At 48.6% G+C, this 16436-nt stretch overlaps 1 protein-coding gene across 10 annotated transcripts in view; it reads left to right on the forward strand.

Annotated features, from left to right (window-relative positions):
- Positions 1-3489: 3489 nt before the first annotated feature.
- Positions 3490-16436, forward strand: part of TRIO (trio Rho guanine nucleotide exchange factor) — a 371525-nt gene continuing 358578 nt past the window's right edge. For 2 of the 10 annotated variants that reach the window (XM_060295666.1, XM_060295669.1), the window contains exon 1: positions 13378-13650. Coding sequence is in view for 6 of the 10 variants with exons in the window: in XM_030856580.2 (XP_030712440.2) it covers positions 4662-4875 (214 nt within the window). In the remaining 4 variants the exon portion in view is untranslated. Of the gene's footprint in view, positions 3647-4255; positions 4275-4661; positions 4876-12387; positions 12527-12805; positions 13267-13377; positions 13651-16436 lie in introns of those variants that run through there. The other 8 variants (XM_060295668.1, XM_030856581.2, XM_060295665.1 and 5 more) reach the window with 8 other exon arrangements.

The raw sequence follows: 16436 nt of genomic DNA on the forward strand, positions 1-16436 counted from the left end.
GATGCAGAGGGAAAGAAAGAAGTCGACACTTGGCTTCTGAATTTCAAGAGACACTTCTGGAACCTATGGCAGAGGGAAGAATTGGAGGGAAAGCGTTTATAAATTTAAAACGGAGTCTCCTAAGAACACAAAGGTTATGTCCCAAAGAAAAGATTTTGAAGAAAGCATGTCAAACCTGGAGAGAAGTTTTCTTCCTGCAGAGGAAATAATAATTCTGCAATTTGTGGGAGAGGAAATGGATAGCATTAGACCCCGATGTGAATCTCTGAGAAAGGAAGTCTGTGCCCAGGTGGACTTGAGGGGTCTGGGAGCAGAGAGAATTTGGCCTCACTTTCTGGGGTGGGGTGGGAGGGGGTGGGACTGAGCAGCCCAGTGAGCAGCTGAATGTCTTCCTGACTGCTTGGGAGGAGCTCGGGAGAGGCGCTGACTGCCAGCAGACCTACAGAGGGGGCCCCGGGGTTGGGTGAGCAGAATGCAACATCAGAAGACAAGGTCACGGCAATGCCCGTCGCAGGAGCACTGGGGAGGCAGACACACATGGGACACTCATCGGCACCAGCGCCAGCATGAACCCATAGTGACCAAGGACCGGATGCAATCTCCCCATCCCCATCCCATGCTGTGATGCCACCAATACCTCTGGGAGATTGGCTGCAACCTTGGGGAGAAGGCACGAAGGGGAATGTACTCAACTGACAAAGAAAATTCCTGGAAATTGTTTTCCCTGAACTAGGAGTAAGCCATGAGGAGGAATAAGAGCTGGAGATAGAAATTACCCAACAGAAAACTAAGAAAAAGAAACATGGGCAGCACACCTGAGAAATTTGGACTTACTGAATTTTTTCTTTTTGAGATTCTACATACAATTAAAAATTAAAAAAAAATAAACTTCTATTTTAGAATAGATTCAGATTTACAGGAAAGTTGTGAAGATAGTACAGAGTTCCCATATACCCCATGTCCAATTTTCCCATATTACTCACAATTAATGAATCAGTATTGGTAGATTATTATTAACTAAAGTCCATGTATTATTCATATTTTCTTAGTTTCTACCTAATGTCCTTTTTTGGTTCCAGGATCCCTAAGAATACTGCATTACATTTAGTTGTCATGTTTCCTTGGGCTCCTCTTGGCTGTGACAGTTTTCCAGACTCTCCTTATTTTTGTTGACCTTAGTGGTTTGGGGAAGTACTGGTAGACTGTCTCTCATCTGGGATTTTTCTGATGTTTTTCTCATAATTAGACTGTGTTTCTGGGAGAAAGACCACAGAGGTAAAGTGCCATTTTCATTCCGTCATATCAAGGGTATATACCATCCATGTGATTTATCACTGCTGTTAACCTTGCTCATGTGGCTGAAGTAGTGTTTATCAGTTTTCTTCATTGTAAAGTTACTCTCCCCTCCCTCTTTCCATTTCGTACTCTGGAAGTCGCTAAGTGCAGCCCATAGTTAAGGACAGGGAATTTCTATTCCATCTCATTGAGGGCAGAGTATCTAGGTAATGATTTTGAATTTTTCTGCATGGGATATTTGTCTCTTCTCTCTCAATTAGTTACTTATTCAATCATCGAATTATATCAATATGGACTCATGGATATTTATTTTATACTTTGGGTATAATCAAATATTGCTTTATTTTGCTGTTCAAACTGTTACAGCTTTGGTCACTGGGAGCTCTTTCAGTTGGCTCCTGTGTCCCCATCATTGTTCTGGTTGTTGATTAATTAAAAAAAAAATTTTTTTTTTGAGCCCTTCCTTACCTTCTGGCGCAACAAGATGCTCCAGGCTCTCTTGTATATTTCCTGCCCTAGTCCTAGAGTCAGCCATCCCCCTGAAGAGCCCAGGTTCCTTTTACTGAAGAATGGTGTTAATAACAAGATCTGAGTGCCTGGTGTGCATCTTGCTACAGGAGTGTTATTTCTAAGCCCACTCAGCTGACAGAGCAAGGAAATACATGTACATGTACTAGCCCCTGTAAATATACATATCTGTAAATCTTTCTATATATCCATCTGTATCTATATTAAGCTAAACATGAATTCATACTGATGTTTCCAACTCTAATCCCGTACCACAGGGATCATTCTAGCCTCCCTCTCCAACAGTGAAAAACCTGGTATCCACCACCCACTAGTTATTTACTCAATTGTTCATTTGCAGTATACATGTGTTCTGGTTTCATCAGTATTCATCAGTTTTGTTTATTGTTTTTTTTTAAATCGATCTTGTTTCTCTCTCTCCTTGTTTTCGGCAGCATTGGCTCCTTTAACCTCTGACACCCATAACTTCTGCTCCCTTTGCTTGCAGCCACGTCATAGGCGTTTGTACCTGAATATTTGTCAAATGCTGGCTTGACACGGGTCTTCCGTAAAGCTTGATGTCACCTACCCCTCATATCCTTTGGTCTCCTCAGCCACCATCACCTTCCCCATTCTCTACATTCTGGTGGGGTAGCTGTGAGTCCGCAATCCCATTTTACAGACGAGAAGACGTCCCCCAGGAGTTCAGAGGCTTGATCTGCTCCCTCCGGGACTGGAGTATACAACACCCATTTTCACGATCTCTCTATTCAACAACTATTATGGAGCCCCGTCTACGTGCCGGCGCCCGCGCTGCGCCAACGAGAAACACACCGGTCCCGTGCCGGAGTCAGCCGGCCCCGCGGGCGAGAGCCGCAGTGAACAGCTCAAGCGCCCCGAGGACGGCCTCGCGTAGCACGAGCGAGCGCCCGGCGGGGGGCGCAGTGCTGGGCCTGGAAAGGGCCGCCCTCGCTGGTCAGAGCGCTCCTGCTCCTTCCAAGGGTTGCAGCTGCCGGGGAGAAGGAGCAAGACCGAACGCTCCCACAGGCATCCGCCGGCTCTCTGGGCGACCGGCACCCCGGCGCCGCCCCGCCTCTCCTGCCAGGCCCCGCCCACCATAGGCCCCGCCCACCCGCCGAGCCCACGCTCCGGCCCCTGACGATATTCGCCGGAAATTGCCGAAGCCCCTCTTTTTTTTTTTTTTTTCCTTCCTCTCTCCTTTCCCTGCTCTCCCTTTTCCTTTCACCCGGGTTCCCTCTGCCGTGATTTCCCCCCTCCCCCTCCTTCCTTCCCCATTTGAAATCAAGATGGAGGCTCGCGGCTGCTGCCGGCGCCCGTGATCCCGGAGCTCCCGCCGGCCACGGGCCCCCGCCCTCGCGACTGCGTGTCCGGCACGGTGCGCGCTGCTGCCCGCGCTCCGGCCGGCGCCGCCGAGGCCGTGGCTCCGCGCCCCCGCCCCGCGGCCGGCTCGCGGCTCTCGGGCGGAGTCCTCGTCTATGTGGGCGCGCTCCTCCGGCCGAGCCGCCGCCGTCGCCGCCGCCCGCCGCCGCCCCGGGGCTCTGCGTCCACGCGCCGGGCGCGGGCAGCTGGGCGCTCGGCGCCGCCAGGCCAGGCGCGGAGCGGGCGGCGCGCGGTGCTAGGGGCGCGGGGCCCGAGCCGGGCGCGGCCGCCCGCGCCGCCGCAGCCATGAGCGGCAGCAGCGGCGGCGCCGCCGCCCCCGCCGCGTCCTCCGGCCCCGCCGCCACGGCCAGCGCGGTGAGCTCGGGCTGCGGGGGCGGCGCCGGCGAGGGGGCCGAGGAGGCGGCCAAGGACCTGGCCGACATCGCGGCCTTCTTCCGATCCGGTGAGTGCAACTGCGCCGCTGCCCGCGCGCGCTCCTCCAACCCCGCCGCGGAGGCGCGGTCCGCGGGCCCTGGCGCGCCCGGTGCTCGCCGCCCGTCGGGCCCGGAGCGCGCTCGCCCAGGCCGCTGCCCCGTGCCGGGGCTCCCGGCTCCACAGCGGCGGGTCCCGCTGCCTGCGCCGCCCCCCGTGCCGTGGCTCGGCCCGGACGCCGCCGGCTCGCCCTTCCCTGCGCCCGCCCCTCGTTCCAGGGTGAAATCTCCCCGTCGCCCGCCCCGGAGGCTGCAGCTCCACCGGTTGGGGCGCCGGCTCTTTGTCTCTTTCGAGGGAGGGCCGAGGAGGCGGCGGCGGGGACGACGAGGGCGGAGGCCCCTGTCCCGGAGGCCGAGAGGACGGGGGCGGCGGGGCCAGGGCCGGGAATGCGGGCTCTCATCTGGGCCCGTCTCCGGGGCTGATTTGTCCCTGGCCCCTCGTCGACCCCGTAAGCCGCCTGGTTTCTTCGCTCGGTCCTCTAGCCTGTCACCTCCCCAGACTCGATCTACACTTCTGGGAAACGGGGCAGCCATGGCACCCGCCGCCCAGGGAGGAGGGGAGGTGGTGGCAGACATGAAGCGCGGCCGGCCGGGCGATGGGTGAGCCATTGTCTCCGGGGGTGGCCCGGGAGGGACATCTGGGAACGTGGTGACCCCGGGGGGCGGCGCGGGGCCGGCACTCGCGGGGCACTGCCTGGGAGGCAGTGCCAGGTGGCTCGGTGTCTCTCGGGCGAGGAGGGGGGTGGCCGCGGGAGAGGCGAGCTTTGCGGCCGGCTCGCGGGGAGGAGGCGCGGGAGGCGTGACAGGGCGTCCCCGGGACCCCGGCGGCGGCGCCTCCTCCCGCCCGGGCCCAGATCCCGCGTGAGCTGGCCCCGCGCCCCGCGTCCCCGAGCCCAGTTCCGTTGGCTGGCGCGTCCGGGCGGCGGCAGCCTCGGGGCCCGCAGCCCGGAGCGCAGCGCCCAGCGGGCCAGGTGCGGGGCAGGGAGGATGCAGACTCGGCGCTGGAGAGCCGAGGAGGGCGGGCCAGGTCGGGGCCGCGGCGGGCGGGCGGGCGCAGGGCGCGTGCGGAGTGCTGGCGGCGGCTCCCGGGAGGACGGCTGGGCCGGGGACGTCGGAGGAGCGGCCTGCGACGGGGCGCGCCCCGGAGGCCGGCGGCTCACGTTCCTTCGTGGCCTCTTTCAAAATCAAGTCGCCAGATTCGGTGAGATCAGTTCGGTAATCCGGGTCACAGGGAGCAGTTTGCAGCGGGAGGGCGATGGTCGGAGGCAGAAGTGAGCAGTGCCGGTGCATCCCTGGTTTAGTACTGTCTTCCCTCTTTTCTTGGTCCTTGTCAGGTGGCGTTACTTTTGAGTCGTTGTAAGAGATTGGTTGTGGCTGGGAGTGACATACGCCGACTCAACACTGTCAGCTTGGGGTTAATATACTCCCCACTGCGCCCTCTCCCCGCGAGGTCCCCGCAGAAAGCAAAGGTTTAGGAAAACATGAACTCCTTCAAATGAAAGCATTTTATTTTGTGCAACTAGCCCGATAGAGAAGCCCCGTCTTACCTCTTAATAGCAGACCTGGGACGTCTTCCCTTCATGCCCTGCAGCTAAGTCTAGTATGTCTTCTCTCTGTTTTTACCACCTGTCACAGAATAATGGATTCTGTGCAGAATTCAGCTCCTTTCTCTTAGAAAGGCGCCTGTGCCCTGGTGATGGAATTTTTGGTGCTTTCTGAGACCGGACTTTCTTATATCTTTATTATGCATAGTAGAGAAATCACTTCTTTCGCTCCGAAGAGTCTCAAAAGACATCAGGTTGGACTGGCTGCTCACAGAAAACTTGCTCCCAGTCAGTGTGGCTGTCCTCAGGCTTTACCTGGCGAGGTAAGTCTGTTGGTGGCCATGCCTAGGCCTGTGCTTCTGCTCCTCTGCTTGGTCTCCTGTACATGTTCAGTTTGGGGCAGAGCCAGTCGGTGCTGCCTACGGGTTTATTCCTTTCTTTCTCCTTCCAAAATGATTGGGCAAACTGCCCCTTTAGTTATCTGACTTGGAAACAGGAACCAGAGCAGATTTTAAGTAGGCAGCAGTTGCGCTGTCCCATCCCAGGGGTAGCCTGGAACATCTTTTAAAAGTGCTTTTCCTTCCTTTGGGCAACTCTGAATCCCTGACCTAGATCTTGGCTCCAGCATCTAGGGCAGTGATATCTGGCAGAGGGAGGGTGGAGAGGGACCATTCATTTGGATTGGTCGGATGGGATGGGACGAACGTTTAGACAGATGAAGCAGGAGGACCCTGGGTGGGGACCTCACCTGGTAGAATGGCTCAGGCAGGGGTCCTCCTGGGCAGTTCGGGTTGAATGTGGATGGCTGAACAGAGAGGTCAAGTCCGTTAGTAAAATCGAACATTTTTTCCTAAGATGTAGAAACACAGGAAATAGGTTCTCGTTGACTGGGGTGGACAGATCAGGGTGTGAACATTTTCCTAGGGTGTCGTGAGCCTGGTACTTAAGATTGCCAGTCTGACTTAGACAAGGCGTTTCTACTGGTTGCCTTTCATTTCTTGGCCCTGGAACTGTTTGCTTGGCTGCCTTATTTTCTTTCCTCCTTTTTGTTCCTTGTCTGTCCTGCATTAAATTTTATCCTTGTAGTCACTGATTGAAAACTGGTACCCATGGTTGGATGAAAGAAGGAGAATTTAGCTTGATAGAACTTTTAAATAATTAGAGCAGTTCAGGCATAGAAGGGGCCGTCACGATTACTGGACACACTCAAGCAGGGGCACTGCCACCTGCCAGGGTTCGGAGCTGGGTGCTGGGGGCAGGACTCCTGCACTTGGAGAGGGCCTCGGGAGATGGCTCAGGGGCTGTTTCCTTCTTGGATTCCGTAGTTCCCTCTGAGCCCCCAGCACCTAGTGGTTATTCGTCACTTTTCTTTTAAAAAGGCATCACAAACGTGAGCTGGTCCGTTAAAAAAAATTTTTTTAAAAAATTTTATGGAAGAGGAAGCAGGCTTCTAGGGAAGTTGAACGACTTGCTCAGAGTGGAGCTCCGGTAGAGGTGGGGTCAGGACCGGGAAGCATGCCCCTGACTCTGGGCTTCTTTCCCGGAAGCCTGTCATGGCCAGGACTTTGCCTACATTAATTCTCAGTCCCACCGGGACCACTCACTTTTATTGCCAGTCTCTTTTGGGGCTCTGTTCTTGTGGCAATAAGTCATTCTTTCAGAGCTTTCCCTTTAACCTTTCTAGAGTGTGTGTGGGGTACTTACATAAATGCATTATTTTTAACCTGCTTGGCATGTTTTAGGTTGGCATTAAATGAATGTGCAGAGAATAAGGGTTTGTGGTTATTATGAAGCGTCACGGCTCATCGTGCTGTGTTCCTTTCATTACTAAATCTTATTCTGGACTCCTGGCTGCAGCGCTTCTCTTTCCAATGGAATATGTGAAGACAGTCAAATCTGTTCCTTAGTGAAGGAGCAGTCTACATATCCTTCTATGTTGGTCTAATGGTTTCCTCGTGGAATATCGAGGGAACTTGTCTTTGTATTTATGCTTCTAACACCACTTAAGTAGCTGGCTTCTGAGCTTGTGTTGCTGCTGCTTTGTATATTTAGAAGCCTGGCGGCTTTGGTCTTTGTTAGCACCAATAATAATTATCAGTTGGTCCTTGTTACCCTCAGTGTTTTGAAAAGGAAAGTTGAAGAAAATGAAACTTGATAGTGAATGTTGGTTTCCCCTTTCTCAGTGGCACAGTGAGGCTCAGTTTTAGAGGAGAGCAAAGAGATAGCTGAAAATATCCTGTAAGTGATTTTCAAGAAATCAAAGAGCAGTAAAACAATCATTGAAGGAAACTTTCCGTTGAGACCTTGTAAACTGACTTACTGACATGGAATATTATATTTTTTCCTTTGCGATTTAACCATCCAAGATTCAAATGAAGATTTAGATGAAGCCGTTTAAACCATTTAAATGATTAACCAAGATTTAAATGAAGCCAGTGGTTCTGTTTGAGATGGGGCATGGGTTTAAGTATGTTTTTCAAATGTATATTAAAAATACGTGATTAGGGTGGCCTTTTCAGACCTCTTAAATGTTGTGATAGATTTGGGATTTGTTTCTAAGTGAAAGATGTGTTTGGAGCTGTTATAATCTAAATCAGCTCTATCTGATATTTAAGTTTATTTACTTGACTCCTCTACTGAGAAAATTTTCTCTCATATCCTTGGTGGAATTCCAGAGAAAAGTCAAATTCTTACTCAGTACTGCCTAGTAAAGTCACTTATGTTGCTAGGGATGAATTGTGTTTTACTATAAAAAGCAGTCTTAACAACCCCCTTCTTTCCTCCTCGGATCTATCATGAATTGGTTTTTGTTTCCTTAAATGCATTGTCTTGACAGATTTTTAGTAGCGCCGCTGGCAGAGCAGTAGCTACTCTGTGGATGGTGAAGAAATGGTTTTGGGTGAGAACCCTACTACATTGCCCTGAAAGGCAGTGGTACCTCTGACGCCGCTGCTCATTTCTTCCTCTTGCGAGTGTTCGGCTCAGTGGACTTGGGTGAACTGACTGGGGTGACTGTGTTGTTTGTCTTGTGGACAGAGATGCTGTCTTTTGTATCTTCTCCCTGCTTCTCAGCCCCGCTGAAGCCTCACTCGTGGGTAGTGAATAGGATGGGCCCACGGGTGCAGAAGGGGTGAGAGGGATTAGATGGTACAGAGACAGAGTTCTCTTTTGTTCTACTCCAGATTCTGCTGGTGAGCTGTCCAGCAAGCCCTGGGCAAGGGGATGAGCATGCATGGGAACCTTCCCAGTGTGCCTTGCGAATGGGAATTCTGGCAGATGTATCGTTATTATTCACCTGGAGCCATTCCGGGTATCGCTATCGCTGTGTCTCTGAATTAGGGCAAAGGAGCAAGGCTGTGTGGATCAGGACCCCGCAGGGTGCCTTCCCCTCTGCCTACTCTCCATGGCCCTGGGCTCCTGTGCCCGCTGTGGAGGCACTGCGCACCCGAGCCTCTGGCTCCTGCCCCTGACACAGTGCTCAGCTCCGACCAGACCGCGATGCCACTCCGTCTCTGCCACTTGAAAAAGAGGAGACCCTGGCTAGAGTTGCCAACGCCGTCTCCCAGCATTGTGGCATCCTCGAGCCTTCCGCACAGACAGTCTTGTTTATGGGAATTCTTGCCCCAGCGGTTAATGGTTGGCGAGTGCCTGAGTCTCATCACTTCTTATTTGGTAATGGAAGCACTCAGTTTGCTTACGGAATAGTTGTACCTTAATTTCCTCTTTTTTGTTCCCTCTCCACATAAGGAAGCCCCTGGAAACCCAAGTTCTGAACCACCTGCCCTCTGGGAAAGGTTGTATGTCTGGGGCGAGAGCGAGAGTGAGAGTAGGGTGTGTGGACTTTCAAGCGCAAGGTGTAGGGGCTTGAGCTGGAGAAAGGCGTTTTCTCTGGGGTTTCTGGGGTTTTTTCCTTGTGAGACCTCCTGGTCAGTCTGGACTATTTGGTCTAATGCCAGATGTGCTCTGGCAATGTGAAACCTCCTTTTGGTGATAAATATACTTGACTTGTAGATTGCTGACTTTTTTGATCAGCCACACGTCTACTCTTCTCTGGTTGGGGAGGATTGCGGAGTAATCTATAGAGCAGATCTGTGTTTTGGAAGCATCACACTCTTTGGGCTCTGTCATAAATTGGTACATTTTAACAGTTACCCTGACAGGGGAAGCTTTAATGAAAACGTTAGTGAGCACACAGAGTAGATTCTTGGTCTAGGGTACTTTGCGTTAGCAGTGTCCGCGTGAGTTCCTCAGGCTTATTTTCTTACAGTTTGTAGCCCTGTTGTGGACAGAGATGAATTGCACTCGCTTTCTCTTCAGGAGGGGTTTCTGCAAGGTCCTGCCAGCTGCATGGCCCTCCCCTCTTTTCCTTCAGTCTCAGGAAGGTACTTGGTATGCTGCTCTGTTCCTGTCCGGCTGCTGGGAAGGGCTAAGGCCCTTTGCTCTCTGCTGTGGTTGTTAGCATTAAAAGGAGTAGGTGTGAACAGATAAACTGGTACATCCATTCAGTTGATGCTGAGTGAAGGAAGCCTGTTTCAAAAGGCTACATAGGGTTCCACTTGTGTGACATTCTCAAAAACATAGAATTGCAGGGACAGAGAACAGATTGGTTGATTGCCAGGAATTAGCGGTGGGGAGAGCGTGACCACAGAGGGGCAGTGTAAGGGGCACTTTGAGGGATGATGGAACTGTTTTGTATCCTGGCTGTGGTGGTGATTCTATATATTAAAATTCATAGAACTGTACATGGAAAAAAGAATCCAGTTGTACTGTATTATAATGTAAAACATAACATAAAAAGAAAGGCTAACCACAAACTGGGGGAGAACATTTACATTACAAATCAGACAAAGAATTATATATACAGGATTAAAAAAAGGCTTCCTCAAATCAATAAGGAAGTAGACAAACAGACAATTCAAAGTACAAAATGGCCAACACATATTCAAGGAAATGCAAATAAAAACTGTGAGATACCAACAAAAGTCAAATCTAATAGAAGTCATTTATCTAGGTGAACTTGAACAAAACTGAGTTATTTTAGAAAGATTTTTTATTGATTTTAAGGATAGTAAGAGTCAGAGTGACCTCAGTGGGACCAAACTTCCTGAAACGTCTAGGGGTCGCCTAGAGAGACTTTGAAGATAGTTACGGGGAAGTAAAGATCCTTTTCTTGGATTCTGTAAGAAGCGTAACTTGGGAGTCCATTTGGCATATAAGTCAAGTCTGCGGACTTAAAAAAACTATCCGTCACCTGCTTCCAATTTTCCCACTCCAGTGAGTTTTGCTGCTGTCCAGATAGAAAAAGAGTAGCACATGCAGGTGGTCCGCTGTGCCTGGACATTCCTGGTGTTAAAGAAGGAATTTCTAGGAATAAGTTTCATTTGGGGGACGGGGCGTTGTTCCTGCATTAATACCTATGTGAGGTCATTTGCCCTCTGTTCATGGACCTTCCTGTATGTAATTGACTCTGAAGCTCTGTGTTTTCGCCGTGTTGACGGTTAATGAATGAATTTATAAAGTGTTAGTTTCCCCACTTAAGACTCATAACCATAAAATAAAGCTGAACTTGAGAAAAACACAATTCAAATTTAAAAGTATGATCCTCAAATATTTTTAGATAGGTTTTGTTGGTGTCTTGTTTTTCTTTGTGTGTGTGTGTGTGTGTGTGTGTGTGTGTATCTTGGAAAAGTCATACCACACCCCACTTTGGAATTCTGTGGAATGGGTGGTTTCAGTGCAAGAAGAAATGAATATATCAGAGACTGATTTTAAAAAAAATAAATTTATTTATCTATATTTGGCTGCACTGGGTCTTCATTGCTGTGCGCGGGCTTTCTCAAGTTGTGGCGAATGGGGGCTACTCTTCGTTGCCGTGCGCGGGCTTCTCATTGTGGTGGCTTCTCTTGTTGCAGAGCACGGGCTCTAGGTGCTCAGGCTTTTGTAGTTGCGGTACGCGGGCTCAGTAGTTGTGGCTCGCGGGCTCTAGAGCACAGGCTCAGTAGTTGTGGTGCACGGGCTTAGTTGCTCCGCGGCATGTGGGATCTTCCCGGACCAGGGCTCGAACCTGTGTCCCCTGCATTGGCAGGCGGACTCTCAACCACTGTGCCACCAAGGAAGTCCCACAAAGACTGATACTTGAAATCTATCTTAAAAGAACCCATGTTTCTTAGTATATGTGAAGAGACATGTATAAATGACGTGTGTTTTAATTTTAATTTGAAATTTATGCCTATGAAAAGTCTGTGAGAGTTTGGTCAAAACAGTATCTATTTACAATTGTTTTCCATCGTTGATTCCTTTTACTTCACTTCGTCTTCTCGCGCTGACCCACATCTTCAGGGATTCCTTTTTCCTTCATTGCTGCTGCTGTTGAACCCCATGTCTGCAAACCCAAGCAGGGTACTCCTGGGCCATTTGGATTCTGAAAGGTGTATGTTTTCTTACTTGCTTTTACTGTTAGTTAATCCTTGTCCTTCATGGCAGATGTGCTAGGATCTTCAGGAATAACAAAATACATGTTGTTTTTTGGATAACTTTATTAGTTTAGCTTTTAAATGATAAGGACCAAAAAGTACAATTCCTCTATCATTCATTCTGAAGGTGCACACAAATATATTGGGAAGCAATACTTTGATTAGAGTGTTGCTGTAAGTATTTCTACTGAACTAGACTCACTCATACGGTGAAATCTCTAAAGTTTAAATTGTCTCATATTTTGGCATCCTAATAACGAACAGATTCCTCATGTCTAATACTAAAATAGATGTTTCTTGCTTGTAGGTAGCTTTTTTTTTTTTTTTTTTTAAATTCATGATTATGAGAAATCCCTTCCAGCCGTCTCTGCCCTTTTCAGGACCACAGTGATGATAGCTGGCATGCAAGGGACCGTTACTAGCTCCAAAAAGCCAGATTGCACAGAGGCAGAGTATGTTTCACACATTTATTTTGGAGTTATTTCACCTCCATTGAAATGTTGTTGCACTGTCCTAATATATCTTGGGTTCAGGAACGTTGAGAACCGGTGCTAATTCGATGGTTTCCAGGCCAATCTGTTTGCTTCACGTGACAGTTCCGTTCACGTGTCCCTGGACGGGAGCCTCTGGGAGAGCAGCTCCTCACGAGACTAGTGAGCTTCAGCGTTTTCTTAGCTGGCTGTGTACCTGTTTCTTTCCTGATATTTAACCGCAGTCTGAGAGATGCAGGATCTGCAGGGTTCGTTGTCGGGCATCTCTCGTCTCCATGGCATTGCTTATAGGTCCTGTCTCAGCTCTGCTGGTTGCTGAACACACAGAAGGGGACAGCCTGTTGGTGAGATGGGACCTGCCCCCCTGAACCAAATTACTGGAAACCTTTGACTGTAGACCCTTAATGCAGGATTAAGGTGGGATGATGGTAGATTTCCCGTGACAGCTTGCAGTGTGGATCGGGGGCTGTTTGGGGGGCAACTAGGATGACGGGCAGTCTTGGAACAGCCCTCTGCCTCTGCACGAGCTTTGCTGTAACCTAAATCTTTAGTAGCAGCTGCCAGATCAGCGTGGGAGGGAGGACCCCCCAGCCGTCAGGGGTCAGGTAACACCTTTGGAATTAGGCTCCATAAGCGGGTAAAATAAGTGCATCCGGAAAGCAGTAACCTGCTTGTAAGGTCAGAGGATGATATTTAAAAGAGGTTTATTTTCTTGTCTCCACATGTTATTAATGCCAGTCCTGTCCTTCAAGAAAACCTGGTAAAGTCTTTCTCTTAACTGTTATCTCTGCTGCTGCTACCATCTGAGTGCCTGTGATTCGAGATGCTGTGCAGGTGTTTTATATACGTTTTCTTATGTAAAATCAAATTCCCCCTTCCAGCAGGTGGATGCTGTTTCTGGGTTAGGATGAGGATCTCAGCCTCTGGGGAGGTTGAATGACTGCCCCAGTTTGCACTGCTTGTAGGGGCTGAAGCTGGAATTTAAACCCATGGCTGCCAGACCACAAAGCCCTGACATGCCATTTGCTTCCCTGATGGAGGGAGAGAGTAGAAATGACCCTCACTCTGTACAGCATCCCACAAGGTACTGTGCTGTAACTTTCAGATCTTTAAAGCTGAATATGTATATCCTTGTGTGTTGAGGATGGAAGCTGTAATTTAAAAGTCTCACACCAAACAAAAGTGGAATGAAAGATTCCAGGGTAGAGCAAGCATTTTTTTCACGTTGGTCTGAGCCCTATAATTTAGCTTCTATGCCTTTCCTTTTGTCACCTAATTAAAAATGATGTTCCTTTTTACATAAATAACCCTGGTAAGCCCAGCTTTCCCACTGAGGTGTATTGAGTTTTCCTGGCTCCCAGCTGTTTCTGTCTGGGGAGGACTCCTGTGGAAGTGCTGGTCCCTGTTTCTCTGGCTGTGGACTTGGCCGGGGAGGAAGTCTCTGCGGCGGTCAAGGTCAGCTGTCAAGGTTAGCGGAGGGAGGTTTGGGAAGGGCGGGGAGAGGCTGGCCGGGGAGGGAAGTTTTTTCAGCGGGTTGATGTGTGTGACACCTTATAAAGATTACTGGGTCTTCCTTTCTGATTGAAGAAGGGAGCCCGGGTGGGGGAGTGGGGAGGGGCCAGAAGCTGTTAAGCTGCTTTGTCCGGGACAGTTTTATTATAAGGTGGGTGTGGTCACTCCTGGGATCTTTCTGTGTAGCTATTTTGTTGCAGCCACTCATGTCTGTGCTGTTATTCATGGAAATGTGCCCATAGATGATGAATGTTGTGGTCATGGGGAATAGATTTATTTTCCACCATCCTCTTTTAGTGAGATAAGTCTCGGGCATGTGTTCTAGGCTTTCCTACATGTGGGGTGCATTTTCGTCAGTCACACCTCATCCCGCCCTCCCCAAACTGTAGCCTGATTTTATGCGATGCTTCAGGTTTACTGCACGTGCAGGTCCCAGCAGCATTTCCACACTGGGAACATGATCAGTTTTCATGTGTCTCTGAGTAACTCCACATCTACCTTGGACTTTTACTATTTCAGTCAGAGGATGGTTGAAATGCTGGTGTCTTGGATGTAGACATTATATAACCGGAAGGTGTATTGTACTCTTAAAATCTGCTTTTCATTTCCTCCTGGTTTACTCAAGGAGTTTCTAAGTTTCAGGTTTTTTCATTTTTGTTTAATTCTCGCTTTTAAAAAATTTCTAGAATTACAAAAGTAGCACTGGCCTGCTGTTTAGTGGGAGAGTGTGCTTTTGACCTGCTATTTTAGTTTATCTTTGATTTTAAACCAACAAAGGAGGTACAAGGCTGAAATCCATATCAACTTAGTCGAATTGAGATTTCACTGTATGTATCATTTTCGGCTGTTTAGTTGGTTCATGTCTTCATTGTTGATTACATTTAAAGTTTGTTGAGGTTTTCTTTTTGGGGGGCGGGAGCAGGTAAGTTTGTTTTGAGAAGCCAGTATTCATGTTCAAAGAACTCATATTCCCCAGTTGTTACTATTTCACCTCAGGTGCATCACCTACCCCTCCCTTCACCACGCCCCTCTAGATACACACACACATACACGTACATATATGTTTTGTATATATTAAATTTACATATTACTTTGTTTCTGAACCATTTGAGAGTAAGTTGCAAGGTGATGGTCCCCTTATCTGTAAAAGGTGGCTCGATAGTATTGTCTAAGAGCAAGGACATTCTCTTACAGTAGTGACCCAAATCGTTAATTTTGATGTAATATTATTATATAAATCTGCTGACTTTACTAAAATTTTACCAGTTCTTCCAGAAACTGTTGGCGATTAAAAAATTATTGGTGGCCCAGCACTCTATCCAAGACCACATATTACATTTAGTTGTCATGTCTCTTTGGTTTTAATTTGGAACATCTCCCCAGCCTGTCTCTTCTGTTACTTTGACATTTTTGAAGATTCTAGTCACTTCTTTGGAAGACTGTCCCTTGGTTTGGGTTGTATGATTCCTAGGTTCAGGTTGTGCACTTCTGGCAATAAGGGCTGTGTCCTTCCCCGAGTGCCCTGTCAGGGACACAGCTGTCAGCTGCCCCATTGTGGGACATTTGTTCAGTTTGGTCATTTGATTTAGGTGGCGACTACCAGGTTTCTCCACTGTATTTTTCCCTTGTAATTAGTGTCTTGTGGGGAGATAATTTGAGACTATGTAAAATCCTGTTCCTTTCCCGACTTTCATTTGCTGGTTGTCTCCGTTAATGGCTTTTGCCTGAATCAGTGATTACTATGATGGTTACAAAATGGTGATTTTTCTAACTTCATTATGTCTTCTGTATTTCGTTGGTTTTCGACCGTAAGGCAGAGCCTCTCCTTCTGCCCTACTTATTTATTTATATAAGTGTGACCTCATGAATTCCTGTCTTATTCAGTGGGTTATAATCCTTTGTTATCATTATTTAGTTTAATGCTTAACTTGTCCAAGATCTGGCCATGATGTCCTTTCAGGCTGGCTCCTTTATCTTCTGTGACATGTTCCCATCATTTTTGGGGCACTTTGTTATTTTCTGACACAGTAAAATATTCCAGGCTTATGTTGTCCTTTCCTTACTCCAACCCTGAAATCAGCTGTTCTCCAAGGAGCCCTGGTTCATTTTAGCAGGAAACAGCATTAAGAAAGTCAGTCTGGGCACTAAGTGTACTTACTGCTACAGGGGTTTCATTGCTTCTAGAACCTCTCAGTGCACAGAGCTAGGAAGTGGGCAGTACGTATGTGTGTATGTCCACACATACATGTATGTACACACACACAGTGTCACATGCACACGTGCCGCTTTTTCTGCACCTGTCTGTCTAGAATAAAAACCATGATTTGCTACTCATGCCTTCAATTCCAGTCCAGTACTACAAACTGCATTTCAGTCTTGCCCTTCCCAAATTTGTAATTCCTTTCTCTGATGGTGAAGGCTCCTTTTATCCTCAGTGTCTTTGCTGATTTACTCAGTCCTAGAAAATGCAGTAAGCAGTTTCAGAATGCTGAGCAATACCACTGTGATTAAAAGGAACCTACATCTTCAAGTTGAAACTGTTCAAATCGGCAGTTAGCGGTCAGCTTCTGTTCAGCTCTTTGCCTTGTCACTTATTCACCCAAAGAAAACAGATGAAGTCATGCCTGGAACTCCCCTGAGGCATGTTTAAGAAAAGAGCTGCCAGACTCCATCAACAGCTCACTTTCTGGGGATGTGGAAGTGCAAAATTGAAAAATAAGGAGTTGCCAAAAAAGAAAGGGA

This window comes from Globicephala melas, chromosome 3 (genome assembly GCF_963455315.2).
Source record: "Globicephala melas chromosome 3, mGloMel1.2, whole genome shotgun sequence".
In the NCBI taxonomy this organism is placed as follows: Eukaryota; Metazoa; Chordata; class Mammalia; order Artiodactyla; family Delphinidae; genus Globicephala; species Globicephala melas.